This window comes from Larimichthys crocea, chromosome II, assembly GCF_000972845.2.
Source record: "Larimichthys crocea isolate SSNF chromosome II, L_crocea_2.0, whole genome shotgun sequence".
NCBI classification, from domain to species: Eukaryota; Metazoa; Chordata; class Actinopteri; family Sciaenidae; genus Larimichthys; species Larimichthys crocea.
Genome location: NC_040012.1, coordinates 13,805,743 through 13,826,687, shown reverse-complemented (window position 1 = coordinate 13,826,687; position 20,945 = coordinate 13,805,743). Strand labels below are relative to the sequence as shown.

At 38.0% G+C, this 20,945-nt stretch overlaps 3 protein-coding genes across 3 annotated transcripts; 1 reads left to right on the top strand and 2 right to left on the bottom strand.

Annotated features, from left to right (window-relative positions):
* Positions 1-1,201: 1,201 nt before the first annotated feature.
* cdc20 (cell division cycle 20 homolog) lies at positions 1,202-4,468 on the bottom strand. Its single transcript, XM_010743641.3, has 11 exons — positions 4,333-4,468; positions 3,805-4,016; positions 3,549-3,691; positions 3,362-3,458; positions 3,152-3,277; positions 2,794-2,990; positions 2,612-2,706; positions 2,289-2,526; positions 2,045-2,170; positions 1,837-1,954; positions 1,202-1,706 (listed from the first exon to the last, which is right to left on the bottom strand). The coding sequence occupies exons 2-11, from the start codon at positions 3,992-3,994 to the stop codon at positions 1,531-1,533; spliced, it is 1,506 nt and encodes a 501-aa protein (XP_010741943.1). The 5' UTR covers positions 3,995-4,016; positions 4,333-4,468; the 3' UTR covers positions 1,202-1,530.
* Positions 4,469-6,062: 1,594 nt separating this feature from the next.
* si:dkeyp-13a3.10 (uncharacterized) lies at positions 6,063-9,950 on the bottom strand. The gene is made up of 6 exons (XM_010743640.3): positions 9,558-9,950; positions 8,617-8,799; positions 8,275-8,532; positions 7,591-7,689; positions 7,230-7,247; positions 6,063-6,844 (listed from the first exon to the last, which is right to left on the bottom strand). The coding sequence occupies exons 1-6, from the start codon at positions 9,619-9,621 to the stop codon at positions 6,759-6,761; spliced, it is 708 nt and encodes a 235-aa protein (XP_010741942.2). The 5' UTR covers positions 9,622-9,950; the 3' UTR covers positions 6,063-6,758.
* A 4,149-nt stretch (positions 9,951-14,099) lies between these two features.
* On the top strand, positions 14,100-20,246 carry ppp1r7 (protein phosphatase 1, regulatory (inhibitor) subunit 7). Its single transcript, XM_019262299.2, has 10 exons — positions 14,100-14,251; positions 14,937-15,032; positions 15,198-15,253; positions 15,687-15,752; positions 15,946-16,076; positions 16,182-16,344; positions 16,448-16,564; positions 16,659-16,763; positions 16,859-16,945; positions 17,955-20,246. Exons 1-10 carry the CDS (start codon positions 14,212-14,214, stop codon positions 18,129-18,131), a joined length of 1,038 nt encoding a protein of 345 aa, XP_019117844.1. The 5' UTR covers positions 14,100-14,211; the 3' UTR covers positions 18,132-20,246.
* The last annotated feature ends 699 nt before the right edge of the window (positions 20,247-20,945 follow it).

The window sequence follows — 20,945 nt, the reverse complement described above, 5'->3', positions numbered from 1 at the left end:
TTTACCCCCAGCAAAACACCTTTACATGACCTCTTGTCATTCCTGTAAAACAGGTCTCCAACATTTTACAGTCTGAGAGGTTGCAGTGAAACCCTGCATTAGGTAGAACCTTCCTCCATCTTAAATAAAATGCAAACTGTCTGCATTCATTGCATAATACAGTACATGCCAGCCATCAAACAGCTGTTTGAACCACCCTCGCAGGCGGGTACGTCGGGAAGCTTTCATATCTGAGAGTATAATTAGATGTGTGTAATTGCTTCCAGGCAGTAAGACACCTGGGTGCCTATCATTGTTATCATTTATCTGTACTGCTGCGCTGTTGCAATCAGACCATGAGTGATCCTATATCCACGATTATTGAGTTTTGGTCTTTTGACAGTGGTTGATTTAAATTAATGTTGGTGATTTTAATTATTAATTCCATTTAAGGGGACAAAACCAAGTTTCTACAACAGACACCGCCAATCCCAATCTCACTGTTTACAGTCTACTTGTCCCTGATAGGGACGAGTATCAGAATCAGAATCACTTATTGCCAGGTATGTGTACACATGAGGACTTTGACTCCGGTTACATTTTGCTCTTGACATTACATTTAGCAGACGCTTTTATCCAAAGCGACTTACAGAGGAGGACATAAGCTGAGAAAGATGTAAAGGATGTACATATACAGACTAAAGTACAGCTAAAAAAAGGAGCTTGACAGGTAAACAAACTATGTACATGCAATACAATTAAGCAGCATATTTAATGTTTTCGTCATAAGGAACCTCAACTCACTCTCACAATTCAAGTCTACACTTAAAACCCACCTGTTTAAAAGCCTTTTTCATCTGATTCAATTGCATTGTCCTATTTTAACCTGTTTTTAATGTTGTATTCTTGTAATTTGATATACTTATGGTTCTTTAAATTTGTTTCTGTTATTTGGGTGACATGAAGGCACCTATGAAATAAAAATTATATAAAATCCAGCACATTAACCCTGTGTGTTGCTTTTGGTTAATCTGTCAAGTATACACTATACTATGATACACTAAAGTTGTGGTGGGAATTGGTCTGATGATGCATTAATTTATTTCTGTAACTTATTACTGGCAACACCATCACACAGGGACTGGACTTGACAATACTAATTCATTTTTGATTTGCTCCTATTTTAGCACTAATGTACAGAACTAAAACCCATGAACTGACACGTACGGTAAACAAACTATTTATTTGTAATCCAGTCTACTGTATACAATGCATCTTGATTATGCAATAAAAGCCAAGTGAAGGTCTTAAATACACTTCTTTAAAATAAAAATATAATACAGCTTAAAAGCCAACATTCAACACTTGTACTTTACCACATTAGACCAGTATAATGATTAAGACTAACGACCCATTACACGACCATGCAATCAGTGCAGTAAGTTTCCATTTAAGGCTAAAACACTGGGTGGAAATCTTTATTGTGGATTAAATAAAACATTTGCACATAACTCATTTAGCATAGATTTTAACCTCAAAAGTCAAGACAGATTATCTGATTGACTGTTGAATGACACCGCTAGTTGATTTGATCATCTTCTGTTTGGCCTTCTTAAGAGGATCCACTTCGAAGCCCTTCCATAGACGAATAGTCTCGTCTCCAGCAACAGTTGCAATGGAAGAGCAGTCTGGACTCATGGTCAAACTGAGAACTCTGTCCTCGTGGCCTAAATATAAAATCATGATGTTTAGACCAGCAGAAAGCATGAAGTACAACAAGTCCAGTTCACTGAATAGATATTTAAAAAGCAAATTACATGTGAAGTACAGAGACCATCGAGTCAAAATGTGACTTACCATTGAGCTCTGCAACCCTGGTGAGAGAGGGGTACTTCCAGATAACAACATTGTTGTGGACATAGCCATGGGCAGAGACCAGCTCCTTGTAGTTGGGTGCAAACACCATTGATGAGATCTGAAAAGCAAAGTGTGTCATTTAAGAAAAAATAAAGCTATATCATAAAAATGTGCATTCAAACTCAAGGGTCCAAAAGTGTGTAGTTACCTGGGACTGAGTGTCAAGGGAGCTGATGCAGGAGCCACTGTTTACATTCCAGATGCGGATGTGACGGTCACTGGTACCACCTCCAGATGCCAGGATATTTGGCTGCCATGGACACCAGGCCAAAGCCTAGAATAGCAACAACAGTGAGTTGAAACTTTAGTTGCATTTTATTCCAGTTCTGAAAATGTTTCACCAAGAAAAATGTTCAAGTTCTGTTTGCTAGTTAAAGTATGAATCTGCTCACCTTGACAGCTCCTTGATGTTCACTCCAGCAGCGGACCGCCTGGCTGTTGTTGCTGACGCTGCCCTCCTGCACACGGGGCCATACACACACCAAGTTGTCATTGCCTCCACTGGCCAGGTATCGCCCATCGGGAGACCACTTTAGCCCGCACACCTCCTGCGAGTGACCAGTGAGTGTGGCAATGTGATGTTCTGCCACCCTCACATCATGATGGTGGATGTGCCCTGATCGTGAGCCACTAAGAGGGAGTGAAACATCACATTAAGTAAAAAAACAAACACATCATTGTGAGTGTAAATTTGTATCAGGAGAAGTAACTGTACCTGGACAGGACATGGTCATTCCAGCTCAGGCTACCAACCCTGGCTGTATGGCTGGCCATGCTGCGCAGACGCTTCTGGTTTTCAACATCCCACAACTAAAAACAAACACAAGTACCAATATGAGATAATTTTTTGAGTGCCATGTGTCTTTATGAACCACAGTGCTGTGTTCAGTCACTGACCTGAACTTTGCAGTCACGAGTGCCGATAGCAAGGTAGCTCCCCTCTTTGGTCCAGGACACTGAGCAGATGTAGTCCTCCTCACGCTCCAACTTCATGAGGAGAGTAACGTCTCCTTGAGTGGCATCCCACAAGTAAACACTGTTATGAAGCGCTACAGCAAGAACATTTCGACTGCTCCAGTCAAGAAGATTCAAATCTGTGGAGGGGGAAGAAAAAAAAAATAAAAACAAACACACAATGAATGTTTGCTTAATAAAGAGCAATATACATGTAGGTATAAAGACTAAGATAAAATGTGCACTGAAGTTGTGTGTAGAAGTTAGGGGAAAAAACAAAACTCTGAAATGCCAAACATACAAAAATCATTTCGAATCTCAGGAGCATCCAAGATTCTGTCGGGAGCTGAGGAAATGTATCTTGTCTTTTTGACAGAGGCAGGAGTTGTTGCCTGACTGTAGAGGACTTTCAAGTTGTTCTGGTAGCCTGTAAATTAGACAAAAATATAATAAATAATCCATACATGTGATATTATTGCACCTTACCAGGTCGGCACATAATTGTTCTTACCTTCTGGGGCATTCAGTGGCTTCCCTCCAAGGTGCAGGATCTTGGCATCTTCTATGTTGTATCCATTTAGTGACAAAGACCAGGCTTTTTGGTTTTCCTTCAAAAAAAAACAAAGAGGCACAGATGTCAGTGTAAGTCAATAAATGCCTTCATTTTATAAAGGCTTGTAGGTATCAGTATAACTTACAGATGTTCCTGCTGCGTTGTTTGTGTCCACAGGCTCATTCTCCTTTGTGAGCAGGAAATTTGCCACATCCATTTGTTTGCTGTTTCTGGTGGGAATGAAGCGGTCGGCCCCTGTCTTAGAGGGAGTTTGTTTTTTATTTTTGCCTATGAGGAGAAAAAAAAAAAAAAAAAAGGAAAATATGCCACACTGGTTAACATTTGGACACACCACTGCACTTCTTTAAGTCGTAAAGTTGCATAAACACAAAAAAGGGTACCTGGTGTTTTGCTCGGCGTTTTTGACGAGCTCAGCGACACATTGGCAGACTTGCCAGGCGACAGGCCGCTCACGGACGAGGTGTTTGATGAACTGGCCTTTCTCTGCCACCTCGCCATGGGAGCGTTTGTGATGGGCATGTCCAGCTTCAAGATACTGTGGACGTCGTTCTCAAACCCGAACTGCGCCATTTTGTCCAGGTTTTCACACGATCTGCACACAAAAAGTGAAGTTTAAGTGGCTAATATTATCATGATAATATGATCATAATATTATTCATGCTGCTGTGAGCAAGAAAACTTAAGTTAGATTAAAATTAAACAAGGTTTCGTTTAACATGAGCTCGAACTATTTTAGCAACCACACATTATTGTGTGTAGGTACAGCTATTACCTAAACCTAGTCACGCGCAAGCCATCATTGACCAAAAACAAGCGATTCACTTCAGTAGCATTAGCCGCCACGTTAGCAGTTTCATTAAATGACTAATTGAACTGAATTATAAATGTAGCACTTTAAATAATCTCACCTCGTCAAGAAAACCGTGTATCACTCTGTAGCACCACTGGCCGTTTCTCTCTCTCTCTTTTTGAATTTCGTGACGTAGACGCCACACGGTTTAAATGCCTGAAGCGCCCCTGTGATTGGTTCGTTCAAGGAGCTGCGGTTATCTCCCTGGCGTCGCTATGGCAACGTTTACGAATGCGTTCATGTGATTGGTGGAGAGAACTTCCGGCGAGATCGACGTTCTCTTCCCATCAAATTTTTACTGCCATCTACTGGTCAAGAGGTGGTACTACCCCTGTGTGAAACGTAAAATACCCAAAACAGTGAGTATCCCACTGAGGGAATGATCGTGTTTCCCCTTTTTTCTTTTGGAGCAGTCATTATGGAAATCAGCTGAAAATGTATAAACTCCTAAATCATTATACAAACTTGAGAGTCTGCCATTTTCAAATCAGAATCAGAAATACTTTATTAATCCCCCACAGGAAAATTGTGTTCGTTACAGCAGCTCCCAAACAGTAAGTTAGATAGTAGTAATGAACACTATAGAGGTTGGATAGTAAAATCCCAAGAAAAAGAAAAAAAACTTTAACACTATACACTTATAAGATATCCATTTTAACACTATATACACAGGTATAAATAACAGTTAAATAAAACCAGTAACAGTAACATAAAAGCCAAGTAACAGTGAACTATACAATATGTAAATCTAAAACCTTATAAAGAATTTAGTCTTTGAGAGACTCTACAAAGAATAGACTGATTGTTTAAAGTGCAGTGTGGAAGATTGCACTTATATATTGCACAAGTAAGTTCGATAACTCGTCTGATATTTTGAGGGAGGAGTTGTAGAGACTGATCCTCACAGGTAAGAAAGACTTCTTGTGTCTCTCTGTGGAGCATCTTCGTGCCAGCAGTCTCTGACTGAAGGTGCTCTATAATCACTAATGAGGTGCACATGTCCTACTCTTTTCTTGATCGATAAAAGCCATCTCATCAGCATTTTATGAGGCAGCGTACAACACTAACAACAAAAACCTAGAAAGTCAATAGAAGTCTGAATAATATTCTGAATAAAGATTACATGAATCACACAGGTTCAGTAGATGAAAATCTTACCTAAAGCTAATTAAATGAAAGTGTGCTCCAACATCATCATAGCCCAAAAAGATACAACTAGAGTTGTTTTGGAGATTTTTATTCAGTACACTCTAATATATACATACAGTGACATGAACTGACATCTGAACAAACAACAGTTATCTTTTGAGCACCACAAAAAGACAAATGAGATTTTGGCTTCACACAGGGCCACTCTGATCAGTTTAAAACATCACATCTGGACCTTAATGTGTGTGTGTCATGATGTGTTTTAAGAAAGCAGAAGGATAATCTGAGACTGCAGCTGATACAGCTCTTTGTGCTGGTGTTAAAAAGCAAGAGAATTACCATATTTTCCTATTATTATGGAAATGAGCTGCACATGTTCAAACTTCTAAACCATCACACCAACATGCCATTTTGAAAACTCTATAATCATTAACATGGCACAAATGTCCTACTCTTTCTGTTGAATATAAGCTGTCTCATCAATAGTTGTTAAGGCAGAGTACAACAGTGAATGTAAAAAGTCAAACTGTTTATATCAAGTGCTTCATTTTGGATATTCCTTAGAGGATGACCAACAAAAGTATCAATTGATTATTTTATTTTTTAATTCAAAAAAAAAAAAAAATCTGACAAAATAAATTAAATGTACAATAAAAGTATCTTTATTTGAATATTTACAAATGATCCAGGAAAACAGACTTTCACAAAAATTTACAGAAATATATAATATGATTTAACCAAAAACAACACGGTGCTATCTGACTCTTTGGATAACTTAACACACTTTGTCCATCCAGTGTTTAGCAGAGTTTTACTGGAATCGGTCAAACAGTGGCAAAACAAAACACGTGTTTCAGCAGAGCTTTATCTACGGACTGTAAGACAGTTTGTAACATTGTGCATTGTATTAAATATGCCTGAAATTGAACATTCATATATTTCCACAGAAATTGTTTATTCGAATATCTTAGTCCATAAATCAAAGTCTGCTCTTACCGTTAGGATTTGTGCAAAAAGAAGCTTATTCCTGCAGCCAGTGAACATATCATTTATTGTACTCTGTGTATATACTCTTTTAAGTTTTAAAATCATATGCAATAAAAACACCAGTGTACAGTGTGACACACATGCATTAAAGTGCATAAAATTATGTGGTTTGAAATACAGACCACATGCGTTTCATACAGGCTGTTGGTTCTGTAGCAAAGCTTCTTTGGTTACATTCATGGAGCAACACTATCCATACACAGAAGGAAAAGTGTTAAATCAGCAAGAGGACATGCAGCAATAGAAAGTGTAAGCTCAAATGTGAACCTGATCAGCTGGACCTTAGCATTACAAGGTACGGTAACCATTGCCCTTTATTTCTTGGGGCATATCAGTCATATCCTTTGGGTAATGTATGACAGAGCCAATAACACCTGCAAGGCAATCAAAAAACACAAGGAAGAAATAAGCCACAATGAACTGTGCAGTCACTGTTTAGGATTATTGCATATCATTAACAATAAAACTGTGTATGTGGACTCAGTTATATTTGAGAGACTGTCATCTCTGTCATCTGACCTGGCAAATGTAGTCATAGAGTAATAAAAGCAAGGCCATACTGTACATATTGTATTGCAAATGTGACTCAGGATGAACAAAACACACATGAAAATTAAAAAGCACGAAGAAAAGGAATGAGGAGTTCGTTAAGTTCATTTAATATTTAACTCTCTAGCAAGCTTTCCCCATGACTATTAACTGAGAAGCCTACAGTCTACAGTGACCTGAGAGAAAACATAGAGATTGTTGTTGTCTTACCTCCAGGGTGCCTCAAACCTAGGCAGAGAGTGTGAGAAAGACAAAACACATGACTACGCTTTAGATTTCCCCATGAGTATGAGACTCCATACCAAAAGTCATGTGACAGGACACATTTGAAAAAAATACCCAAGTTCTGCTGCATTTCATCAGGGTGAATGAGATATTAAACTAAAGCAGACGTAAAGATTACAAAGTTCATGCTGTTTTCTGACGATATTCAACACAAGATTGCATTCCATCCACGGGAATAAATCATTTTACTGCTTCATGAAGGCTGTTTTTAACTATGCGGTGATAAATGGCTGTAAAGCTTCTTTTATTGTTATCCAAACAGAAAGTTAAAATCTTATTTACTCACCATAGCCTTTGGAGAGGACAAGGCTGATCAAGACTAGTCCGATGAATGCCACAAGTGCCATGACAGGAATCAGAAACTGAGGCAAAGGAATGCCTTGAGCTATGAAAAGAATTCAAAAATTGTAACTCAACTGCACGTAAACAAAACTGAAATCACCATCAGATTTATGGGTACTGAATGTAGAGGTGGACTGTTGAAATCACAAGAACAAAGTGGGGTCTTACTTTCATATAACCCTTTCATTTTTAGCACCCATTGTATCATATGACTCTGAAATGCCATCAGCTGCCGCTACAATCCACAACCACCAGCAGTATTCAAGCTCCTGCACCCTGATTTTTAACCCTAAAAATAATCTAAACAACTAGAAAAGGTAAAGATACCCAGAACAGATGCTCTAATAATGCGATTAATTTTATCTGTTATCACTAGTGTGAATGAACAAGCTAGAATGTGTCCTGCCTTACAATAAAACTCCTAATCACTCATGACGAATGCAGACAAGTCAGTACAGCACGTAAGAACATCAAGTTAGGGCTAAAATCAAAATGCCATGAGGGAGGGAATTGCTGTAAATAATTCTTATTGATATGATTAATGATTCATCGCGTTTGCTACTATTATAGTTACTGTTAAAGCTTGATGATGTTCGAAATATTATCAAAAGCAAGAAAGAATATATACCTGACTGCACCTCAGACAATCTCAATTCTCTCATAAGTTTGACACATCCCTCCTCCAGGCGGATCCTCTCAGTCTTTGTGCGTTGCACTTCTTGGTCCCACAGGGCTTTGATGGCCAGTGCCTGTGGTACGTGGGCTGTCCACATATCGCTGTGGTCTAGAGTCAGATAAACCTCCCCATCACAGAACACACGGTCGGTCCAGTGCAGCTGAGACCCCTCCAGGATGCATTCACGTGAACGAAGAACAGTGTGGTTTTCTTGGGAGTAAGATAAAGTCTATTAACAAACAACTTGTCAACTTTCACATTACAATCATTCCAAGAAAATGGTGATTTTCTTACTGGGAAGTAAACTCTGGTTCACACTGATAAGAGTTGGAAGGAGTGCGTCAGCTGATATTGCTTGCACAATGTTGTCAACTTCCTGGCTTGCATCGGTCAGAGAAACTCCATTGAGGAGGACCTGGTCCACGACCCTCTGAGCACCCACCACTCCCCACTGCTGGACCTGCACTATTATGGTGTCTAAAAGGGAGACAGACCAAAACACATGCCTTAACATGTATAAAAGGAGACTCAAACATTCCTGTAGGAATGTTTTCATGTAACAGGAGATGCAAAATAATCTAGAATGAAACAGAAAATACTCAAATCTTGAAACAGCTCTGCCGCAATGTTTAAAAATCTGAATAAATTATAGCTGTTAAACCAAAAGTAAAAGCATCTATTCAAAAGGTATGGTCCCTTTAAGTGTGCACTGGTCATGGTGATTTTTTTTTTTAAATCTGTAAAGTAACTAGTCATTGCATTTTAAAGCAGAATAAAAAGGAACCTACACTGTGTGACCAGTTTTATTGGTACAAGACACAAGATATGTTTTTATTTTATTTTTTTATTTCCAGTTTTTGTTGACACTGTCACAGAAGGACTAATTATTACTGTTTCTGTTATGTTGAGTCGTGTCAATCTGTTGCCAAATAGGATGGGAGGATAGCACAGATGAACACATTATCTGTCACACTAAATGTCACATAGGCAGGGTTTACTCAGTTGCAGGCTTTTGACATCCAGCAGGCGTGGCTGCACGATACTTTTGTAAGTCAGTTGTGCAATTACCTGGTAGAAACGTAAAGTATAAAAACTAGCAGCACGGATCTTAATAAACTGCATTACTGAACATCAATGTGCAGTCGCTAACGCGTACATGAGCCAGTGTTATCCAGTTTCTTCTCTGTATTTCTCGGTTACTAGCAAAGCAATGCAAAAAGAGGCAAGCTTCTTACCCACTGGAGCAGTGAAAGCCAGAGACAGGTCCCACAACATGACAAGAATGCCGAGACAATGCATTTCTCACGTTTTCTTGTTGTCGACTTCAATCAAGGCAAGCGATCGTCAAAACTCGGAACCGGAGTGTTATAAATAGCAGGGATTGTTTTAAGCCATTTAAGCGTAACCAGTGCTGGAGCTACTAATAACACATCCAGCTGAGAAGCGTTGACAAAGCCTAACGTACCCCTGTCACCATTTAAACACACCAACTTTCCTCCGCTCGCTGTGCATCTTCCTTCAGTTTCAGTATGCTTTGTTTTCTGATTGGCTTAAATACTCTGGATGGGCGGTTCTCCGACAACTTGTGTTTATCAGACATGTAGACACACACACATACACACACACACACACACACACACACACACACACACACACACACACACACACACACACACACAATGGACAGACAGTACAGATAGTTTCACTAACAGGTCAAACCCGGCTTGAAAAACCCGTTTCCTAGCCAACCGGATAGTAGGTTACCATGGCAACAGGTGAGGGGAGGAAGAGAGGGGGGCAATGATCATGTTCAGGGAAGTATCACACTAACAACATCATGTAAACAAAACTCTGCTGTACACTAAAACTTGTTAACATGTGGCATCAGATAATTAATTTTTATTATTTTTATTTTTTAAACCTAGTTAGTTCAGGTGGAGCTGCAATCAATGACATGAAATGGTAGGCAAACACAGGTGTTAGCAATTATCCTAATTAAGCTTACATTTATTGCATCAGAGCTTTTCCAATGAGCCAACATGCACGGCACAGCAGCATCCCCCATACACTGTGTTTGACCTGAATGGAACAGATCCCTAATTAGTATCATTGGAAACACCTGTGTCTACGCTACTGTTTCATGTCAAAATGTGAGAAAAGTTCCAATATGAGTGATTTATTTTGAGATGAATAAATTTGATTATTTGGTTTGTAAAAAAAAGAAAATTCCTCAAGTATTGAGAAATGACCATCATAAGGTCTCATGGCCACCAAGAGACACCTTCACAGTGGACGTTTTGTCCTACCAAAATCTATTAAAGTTATTTTTTAAAAATCAGTTAAAATGATTAAATATTAAATCTGATTAGATTAGATTCAACTTTATGTTCATTGCACAAAGTACAAGTACTGAGACAACAAAATGTAATTGAGCATCTAGTGCAAAGAACATATAAATAGATATTGAAATAGATATACAAAGCTTGTGTAGGAGCATCAACAGTCGAAACATTGCAGTCAAAAGGAAAAATAAAAGGGAAAATCTCACATTTGAAGTTGAAGCCAATAAATGTTTGGCATCTTTGCATTAAAATTGCTTAAATAGTTATAAAAACTGTGATTAAATGACTTACTTGTACATATTGTACTTTAGTATTTCCATTTTGTTACTTTAGCTGACTTTCAAAGTTTAAAGTCGCCCATACGTTTATCTGACACAACAATGTGTGTCATTTTTCTCAAGGAGATTTAAAATTTAGTTTCAGTCTAAGAGTTCACTGGATACTTGGTATGATTTTGTTTTATTTTGGTGAATAGCTCAGATCATATCTCTTTATACAGGCTCCATTGTATAGCAGGAAAAGGTTGTTTTCTAAAGCTTTGTTGTTTGATTTGTTTGTGCTGGAAAGGAATTGTAGTCACTTGGCCCAGTTACAGTATATCACCTCAATGGGTTCACAGTCATGACTCATCAGAGTTGTCGGGGAACCACATTCAGGGGGAACAAAAAATCCTGTGGTTAGTTGAAGTAGATCTTCACATAAAATCAGAGTTTCTGGGAAACACACTGTGGAATGGGCCCCTGCACTCCGTATCTCAGTTGTTGCTCATCTGACTTTACCTGTTTAGTATTTCCTCAGGAATAAATACAGATATCAAAGAATTTTATGGTATGTTTGAAGTCTCTGTACCATCATCAATTATCATCCTTTATAAATCGATTTTTTAAATTGATCAATACATTAGTCGTTCTATCTACTCCCATACAACTGTTAATATTTAATATTTAAAATTTAAATTTAACTCGTCTTGTCAATGATTCTGTGACATGCAGCTTTCATGCTTTGAGCATGATCCTGCATGGTGTCAATCATTGTTCATTGGTGAGAAAGTAGAACTTTCAAGCTTTCTCTCATCGTTATCCTGACTGACACAGTCTGTTTTTAAAAGTCTGATAATGAGGAACATTTTGTTGATCTTTCTCTCTAAGTCTGCTTATCCAAATATAACAGTACACCATGTATGTCCCTTTTTTTTAATCATATCTGATGCTTCATGCAAAGAGTTTATATTTATCAGAAACACATGACCTAGTAATGATTAGATACTTTGAGTTAGTATCTCTCTGTTGCATATGTGTGTGTAAAATGTTACATACTACGCTATGCATAGCTATGTAATGTTATGCTATGCTCAGCCTTTTGTAGGCATATTCTTAAAAAGGGAAGTAAGCAAGACAGATGACTGTATAAACAATCTGCAGTGAGTGCAGCAAGCTTCACAGAGAGAGGGGATTTTAAGAGTCCAGCTTTTTTATGCGTCCTGGCTTGCTTCACAGTTATATATACTAATACCACTGCATGTACCACACTTTTGTAGACTATGTTTTCCCAAGTTTGTATTCTTGCTCTCTTTAAATTATGTGTTTCTTATGTTTGTTTTCTTTTTTAGATTTCTTAAATGTACATGTCTTTCTGATAGAGCTCTTGTAATCATAGTCGGCTGTGACACTGAATAACCTACATCAGGAAGCCAAACTGGTTCTCTGTGTCTTTCCCGGGTGTTTGTGTTGGAAAGTTCAGTGGTCGGTGGTCCAATTAAGTACTAAAAATGTGAAAAAGTCTACTAACCTTGAGTTTTACCTAGAAAATACTATACAATATAGATGGTGGATGGTGGTGATGAGGGATTTTAATCAGTTCAATATACAAAAGTGAAATTACTCATAATGCAGAATGGACCCTTGCAGAATATAGTTCGATAATGTTATGTATGATGTTATATGTTATGTATGTATGTCTGTATATTGCAGAAAACCTTAATAAAAATAAATTAATAAATAAAACAGATAATTAAATAAAATAAAAATATATAGTATATATCAGTCACAGGGGTCTTTTTCTGCACTGAGTACTTTTACTTTCAGTACTTGTAATACTTTGCTGTATACACAGTTTTCAGTTTCAGATTTCAGTTTTAAGTTAACACAGTGTCAGCAGTACAATAAAATGTGTTGGATGAGAAGAATTGGTCAGCTCAGCATTAACAGCACTAGCTGTGGTGACAGCACTAGATGAAGAAGATAAAAAAATATAATGTGAAAAGGTTGTGTCAAGTATATAACAGTATTGGAGAGGTATCACTGTATGAATAGATATGAACATACTATATAAGTAGGATGTACTACACTGTTTAAAATATTAAGAGTAAGAGTAAAGTGACAAGTGCATACAGGGGTACTGTGCAGTGTGAGTATCAGTCATGGTAGTATGGCAGCAGTCCTGGTTGTCTACATTTCTGCAGACAGAGTGAAGTGACAGGTGTTTTATAAAAGAATTACACACAAAAAAAATCAAGTCCTAGCACTGTAGCAACAGTCATGGTTACAGACAGCAATCCTATTAAAGGTCCAGTATGTAGAATTTAGTGGCATCTAGTGGTGAAGTTTGATTTCTCTCCCTCTCTGGTTCAAGAAGTACGTGGCCAAAACTTAAAAAGTAAAAAGTGAAAGGTCCAGTGAAGAGCCAGTGTTTGATTTGTTAATTCTGGGCTTCTGTAGAAACAAAGTGGTTCAAAAGGGCGGACTGCGTAGAAGAGGAATGTGTAGATATAAAAGCTTCATTCATGAAAACATAGTTATAAATATGATATTTAATTTCTGTCAATAGATATCCTTAAATGTTACACACTGGGCCTTTAATAAATCTGATGGCCTGGTAGTAAAAGCTGCCAGGAGGTAACAAGCAGAACAGTGTTCGAGCTGGGTGCCTATACTTGTAACAGAGCATTGTTATAGTGTAGTAGTAGTACTTTTAATAAAGTAAATGATCTAAATACTTCCTTCACCCCTGAATGGTACATTAACCCTAGAACACTAGGGTGACTTTCACCCACACAATTCTTGTCATGTAATTTTCATTGTGTTGTCTGAGTTGCATGGGTCCTTGGGTAGCTTCAGGCTGCTCACTGATGTCATTAATGGTATGTTTGTTTCCCTCCTCCCATCTGTTTTTTTTTTTTTTCAAAAAGGCATGATTTTCACCCAACATTAGTGATAGTGAGTGGCATTTTTTGTCTATCTACAAGTTGATGCAGAAAGACTGTGCCCAGTACTATTATTATTTTTTATTAGGAAATTACCTGATTTTTCAAGAATTTTGCTGCCTTTTTACATTTTATGTGATATTGTATATTGGGAAATTAAAGTACTAGAGTACTACAATTACTGGTTAGTGATGGTGTTACTAATTTGAACGTTGGTGTTTTAGGGTTAAATACACAATGTGTACAAGCTTTTAGCGCGAGGCTGCAGCGCCCCCTGGTGTCCGCGCGCAGCAACGAGCCTGCAGCGGATTGGCTGAGCGGTTGTCAGGACTGTTTACAGGAAACATGGCTTCCCGGTCTGTTGGAGAGCTCCAAGAAATGGAAGGTGAGTAAATGTGTGAAGACGAAGCCGAGCTGGGATTGTATTAGCTGGGAGAACTGGCGTTAACCCAGAGAAACGTGTCTGTTTTGTTTTTTCCATGAGCACATCCGGTTTGTTTGTCCTCCTGACCAGACCTTCATCTGTGCTAACAGGCTAACAACAATCCTCGTTAGCTGACCTTATTCAGTCAACTCATGCTGCCCCGCTCAGCCACAGCTCGTTTCAGCCTCTCTAGCCGCCTAAAGGACTGACACTGGGTTTTATGTTCAATATAAATGATGTGCCCGTATAACGCGACACCAAATGTAGCTCGTAAACGCGCCTGCTGTGCTCCAATGAGCTAGGCAGCGTTAGCCTGTGTGTTAATGTCAGAAAGCTAACCTTAGCTCATGAGCTGGCTGCCACCTGGTAAGATGAGAAATACAACAACGGTGTTGAAAGCTGCGGTGTGTGTAGTGTAGTGTCACAGTTCACAGTCGTGTGCAGGATGCTCCACATGACATCCACCCTGACTCCTCATGAACATGAACATGAAGGTGGAGCTGGGCCTGCTGTAGTCCCGTCGCATCATATTACACGTGCATCAGCTAAATGTGCCACTGACAACAACTCTGCAGCCTCATGGTGAAATTAAGCATCTCCTCTTCTTCTTCTTCTTCTTCTCTCTTTTGTCTGCTGCTGACTGCAGTGGACCGAAGGGGTGAGTCTGAGGAGTCTGGTGATGATGAGACCAGGAGGAGGAGTATCAATGGCGACGTGGACCCCAATCAGCCCACAAGCACAAGTAAATCATCATCATCGATTCAACATGAATTAATTAATCAGCAGTGTGACACAGAGCAATTCGTCTGTCTGCACGACAACCTGGAGGCATTTTTTTAAAATCGTGTTATAATTCCTCAACCTCTGTGTCATGGTCGTATCTGATTTACTCTCGCTTTCATTAAAGGTAAAGAAGAGTCTCCTGTTGACATGGACACCATAACCTTGGACCCAGAGGAAGAGGTTAGAGGACGGCCTAGAAACTTAACCTCTGTTTGTCTTTGGCTACTGTCACAAAATTTTTAATGCTTTTTTAGCATTTATTCGTGTTTAATCACTGCTTTCTTAACTTTTATGTGGTAGATTTTGGAGTGGAAGGTGACACAAAGTTCTTTATTTGTTTAAAAAATTAATGTCAAGTTCTTCGTGTGAAGGCTGAGTCCTCGCTGTGGAAGCCCAGGGTTCGAATCCGACCTGTGGCTCTTTCCAGCATGTCATTCCCTGTCAAAAAAATAATCTTTAAAAAAATATATATATATTCTTCAGTGTTGTCTGGTGTGTATTAAGTCAATGTGTGGGCTGGGCACTTGTGTGTACATGACACAATAAAGCCTAATGACGATTTCTGTTACTTGTAGACAGTATGTCATCCTAAGCTGCCTGTTTTTCTTTCTAGGATGTTGATCTTGTTCATTGTCGTATTGGAAAAATTGAAGGATTGGAGGTGCTACAGAAGGCTAAAGTAAGTTACCAGTAGTAGCAGCCTGTTATGCTCAATCTGGGGTCATTCCTTTTAAACTTTTACAAGAAAAGTAAACACAATTTGTTATATATTTTTTTAGATAACCATATCTGAAATGTGAAGGATTTATGGTCAGTATTAAAATACAGCTTTTGACGATATCTGTTCATTTTGTTTTCATCTCTCTCTACAGACACTCTCCTTACGACAGAATCTCATTAAAAAGATAGAAAACCTTGACAGCTTGACCTCACTGCGGGAACTTGATCTCTACGACAATCAGATCCGCAAACTGGAGAACCTGCACCACCTCACAGAGCTGGAGTAAGTCTGAAGAAAACCCTGGGCTTTGTCTCTCATTATTATCAATAAATCCAACTTCCGTACACGACTATCAAGTGATTGTTGGTTTCTTTGACTGGTCCACAGGCAGCTCGACGTGTCCTTCAACATTCTGAGGAGGGTGGAGGGCTTGGAGCAGTTGACTCAAGTGAAGAAACTTTTTCTGCTTCACAACAAAATTAGCAGCATTGCCAACCTGGAGCACTTGACGGGCGTGGAGATGCTGGAGCTGGGCTCCAATCGCATCCGGGTATGACTTAGACAATTAAAAATATAGAAACACGGTTTGTCAAAATGAATGGAACATTGGTGAAATCATCCTGTCATGCTCATGTCTTTTGGTTTCTTCCTAGGTCATAGAGAACCTGGATACACTTTCTTCTTTGCAAAGTTTGTTTCTTGGCACCAATAAAATAACAAAGCTTCAGAATCTGGAAGGTTTACACAACCTGACTGTTTTAAGCATTCAGGTAGCCTCACACACATTCTCTTCAAGATCTGCATGAGTATTAGTGTGTATTCTTGAAACGGCAGGTCGATAACATTGTGAACATTTATTTGCAGAGTAACCGGATTACTAAAATTGAGGGTCTACAGAACCTTCTCAGCCTGAGAGAGCTCTACCTGAGCCACAATGGCATTGAGGTCATCGAGGGATTGGAAAACAATGTGAGTTATTTCTGAAAGAACTGAATGCCAAACTGTTCAGACGACAACAACAAAGTTTTTGCTATGCATTCAAACACTTTATTTTTCTCTCACAGAAAAAGCTCACAACGCTGGACATCGCAGCCAATCGAATAAAGAAAATTGAAAACATCAGCCATCTGACAGACCTGCAGGAGTTCTGGGTACGGATCATTTGTGATGTTAAATCAGAATATGAATAATATCATGGTATTTTATTAAATGTTTTGTTACAGACCACCTAGAGCTGAAATAATGCATCTTTTCATATCCGATGTTTTGACTTAGCTTTGACGTAGCAGGAAAAGCACGTCTCAGTGAGCCAAAAGCCAGCATGCACAATAACAGAGCTCTGGATCTGGTCCAACCATTATTAAATTATTAATTATGCCTGTGCTTGTCCTGCAGTGACATATGACTAATTAAGGATATCTTATTGGTTGATGAATGAAATACTAAATAGTCAAAAATAAATGTAATTTGATATCTAAACAATCATGTCATGAAGAACAGGTCTAAGTGAGAGTGCTGATTTTAAAAAGAAATCCAGTTTCCTGTTGACAGTCCTATTTATGAACTCTGTTGCTGTTTACACAGCGCTCTGGAGCCCTGTTTTGGCAGAAATTACAATTTTCTGCCTTTTTGAAAGCCCATAGTGCATCAGCAAAGACTCCAGAGGCACAGGTCATAACAACAGTCAAGAAATGGAAAAGAAAAGGACTACATTACTGCAAACAACTACATTATAGTGTGTCATAAACCATTTAATGAAATGATTATATACTCCTAATGAATGCTCAGTGACTTAAAGTTCGGTATTATGTTTATTATTATGTAGAATTATTACTGATCTCTTGATTGTTTTCTTATTGACCAAGTAAACAACAATTACTGTTTGAATGGTCTCCACATCTTCCATAATGTATGTCACAAGTATCGTATCAGCTGTGTTGTTTTTCAATTCAAATCAGAGAAGCTTTATTGGCATGGGAAACAAACTAAAACTAAAGCGTGTATCAAATAATAACAAAAGAAGATGAACATAAGCAAGTAGAATTGTAATTTTGGTGTTAGAAATATCATTAAAAAATAACTATATAAATATAACAGAAAAAATGTAGAGAGATGTAACAACTTTTTAAACACTGCGACATTTTTTCTATCTCTTCCCAGATGAACGATAATCAGATAGATAACTGGTCAGATCTCGATGAGTTGAAGAATGCCAAGTCTCTGGAGACGGTCTATCTCGAAAGAAACCCTCTACAGAAGGACCCGCAGTACCGGCGAAAGATCATGCTGGCTCTGCCCAGTGTACGCCAGATCGACGCAACCTTCATCCGCTTCTAAGCTGCAGTCCTGCAGTTCACCTGCCAACTTCAGTGTTCGCCCTCACCGCCCTGCCTGCCCTACCTACAGAACAAACTTCATTTCAAAACACGCTGGCCTCATATAGTCACTCCATACACAGATATACATTCCAACATTAAATTCACCCATGGCTCACTCGACATACATGTATGCATGTATGCACTCATTCACACTTTGATCTATGCTATTGTACGGGAAGCTTATTTATTTATGACGCTGGATCTGAACTGTGAAAATGAATTCCCCTAAAAGTACCCTGCACCCATTTCTTCACCTCTCCTCTGCACTTCTTTTATTGTTTTGCATGAGGGATACAGTATGGAGACCTTCTTCTTTCCTCCATCATGCCGTACCCCATCAGGAAAATGATTATTTATCACGCTGTTGAAGTTGCACTGCTATCACACACGAGGAAAGGCTGGCATTCGTACTATTTGAAGGATTTTGGTATGAGTTTATTCCTTTTGGTTGGACAAGATGAGACTGTTCTTTCAAGACACACTACTCAGTGGCTAAAATAACAGCAATTTTAAAGGGAAGGTCCATAATAAAATATAATTTACATATTTTAATTATCAGAATACTTCTTATCGTCTCCTTTGGTTCCAACACGCTACAAAACCGTCCAGGCTCTACAGTCACAGAAACATCTCAAATTAATGTGCCATAGTGATGCCGTGCAGATTTAGATAGTCCAGTAAAGTGGCAGATTTGAACTCTTTTTAAGGAAAACCTCAGAAACTCATGACTCGTGTTAATAAACTGGTATCATTACTGATGAAGGGCACGTTTTGATGTCAAGCAGCCTTGTGTATTCCTTGTCTAGATATTTTAGATCTCATAGACCCATTTTCGGATTAATAAGAGTGACCTCTGCGGTAAAATAAAGCTCACGTGTCCATAAATATGATTTATAAACATCAATCCCCTCTCCTTTCTTTTCTGTTTGTATCTTGAACACATCACTAATCACAGCCTTTTAGTTCTCCCTTGACTTGTTCAGTAAAATGTAAAACAGTAAAATGTAGATTGTTTTTTTTTTTTTTAAAGTAAATTTACTTAATAATGGCAGGACTGGTCTCACAAGTGTTGTTAACTAATGTAAGATAAATTACTTTACGCAGTTTTTTTTAAAAACATTTTGAGGTTCAAAATTGATAAGGATTATGTAAAGACACCACAGTGACACATTTTGCAATATTCTCATTTGGCCTTTAGTATTGCTTAAAAATAAATATTCATGATGACCACCTTCAACCAAAACTAAGTGACCTATTCTTATAGTTCCCTGTATATAATGCTTGAGTGCACTTGATTTACTCCCTGTTACAATCAAAAAGTGATATGTCTTTTATATGAAAATAATTCCCCACCTCAGGGCTGAAAGGTCACGTGTGGACATGGTACAGATGCATCCGATTTCAGCACTTCGCTGGGTTTACATGGAGAAAGCTAAACTTTAAGTGCTTTCTGTGCAACATAAGAGACATTATCGCCTAATTCCTTTCATCTGGGTCTATAGTTAACTGTTAAAGCAGTCTAGTTAGTACTGAATCTCCCTTTGTAGGCAACAAAACAACAGCTTAATATGCTGATTTGTATTATAGATGTCTATCAATTTTTTTTCAAATGAACCTTTTAAATCAAATTCTTTATGGTTAGTGATCTTGACCAAATCACTGCTGTCAAACATTTAGGAGCCCAAATCGACTATCAACAAAACTTGATTATAATCTTATTTTATATGAAGTTGGCCAGTGGGATTAGAAGTGCCACTTTGTGCATTTGTAAATATAGTTTGGACATATCACAATGTAGAAAGTCAGTGCCATCATCACCTTCCCTTTGTAAAGTGAAATACCTTTTCTTTTTCTTTTCTTTTTTTCCCTTGTTTATGTCAGGCAGCACAACAGATTTGTGTGAGATATTGTAATTAAGAGCTTGATTTGGCCTTAAATGGTCACTGGATGAGCAATTATTCAAATTGCTTGTAGCTTGTTGTTGTTAGAACTGATTCTTCAGGTTTCAGGCTTGGTTGAAGCTGTTTTCAAACTGAATGTATTATGCAAATAATAAAATGACACTACTTACACAGCAAGTCTATGTAGTCTTAATTCATTAGATATAATATTTGTCATAACTGATCCAGTACAATTTTGGAACAGAATAGCCAAACTGTAATCTGATCTTGTAATGTAATCTTTTATTTTAACTTTCTTTATTTACAACAAAGATGTACAACAACAGTGACTCAAAAATAGTAGAAGACTTTATAAAGGCCAGAGGAGTGAATAGTAATTTCAATATAATTTCAAATTCTTTCAAATTATTTAAAGTCTTCTTAGCCTTTTTGTTCTTTATGTTGTTAATTAAGGCGCCACTTCATGAATGAATGTGACATTTTTCTAGAATGATCAACAACTAAATTCAATCTTAAACTCTTAAAGTATTTATTTGTATTGTAACCTGCATTCAAACATGCAGCCCAAAGTGCTTTACAGAGCAAAAAAAAAAAAAAAAAAAAAAAAACAGAACTAGACAACGCTGAATTGAATCTTGTAAAACAGATATTATATAAATAAAATGTGGCCATACAATTATAAAATGTTATGATACATACAAGCCAATAAGAAGAAAAAAGACAAAGTTTTAAAATGTTTGCAGAACAATTTTAGAACAATTGGCAATTCAGCATGACATAAAAACTGCACCTATAAAATCTATAAGATGTTGAAAGTAAATTAAAATCTATTTGGTGAATAAACACGAAAATGTATATGAGAGGTTGATCAA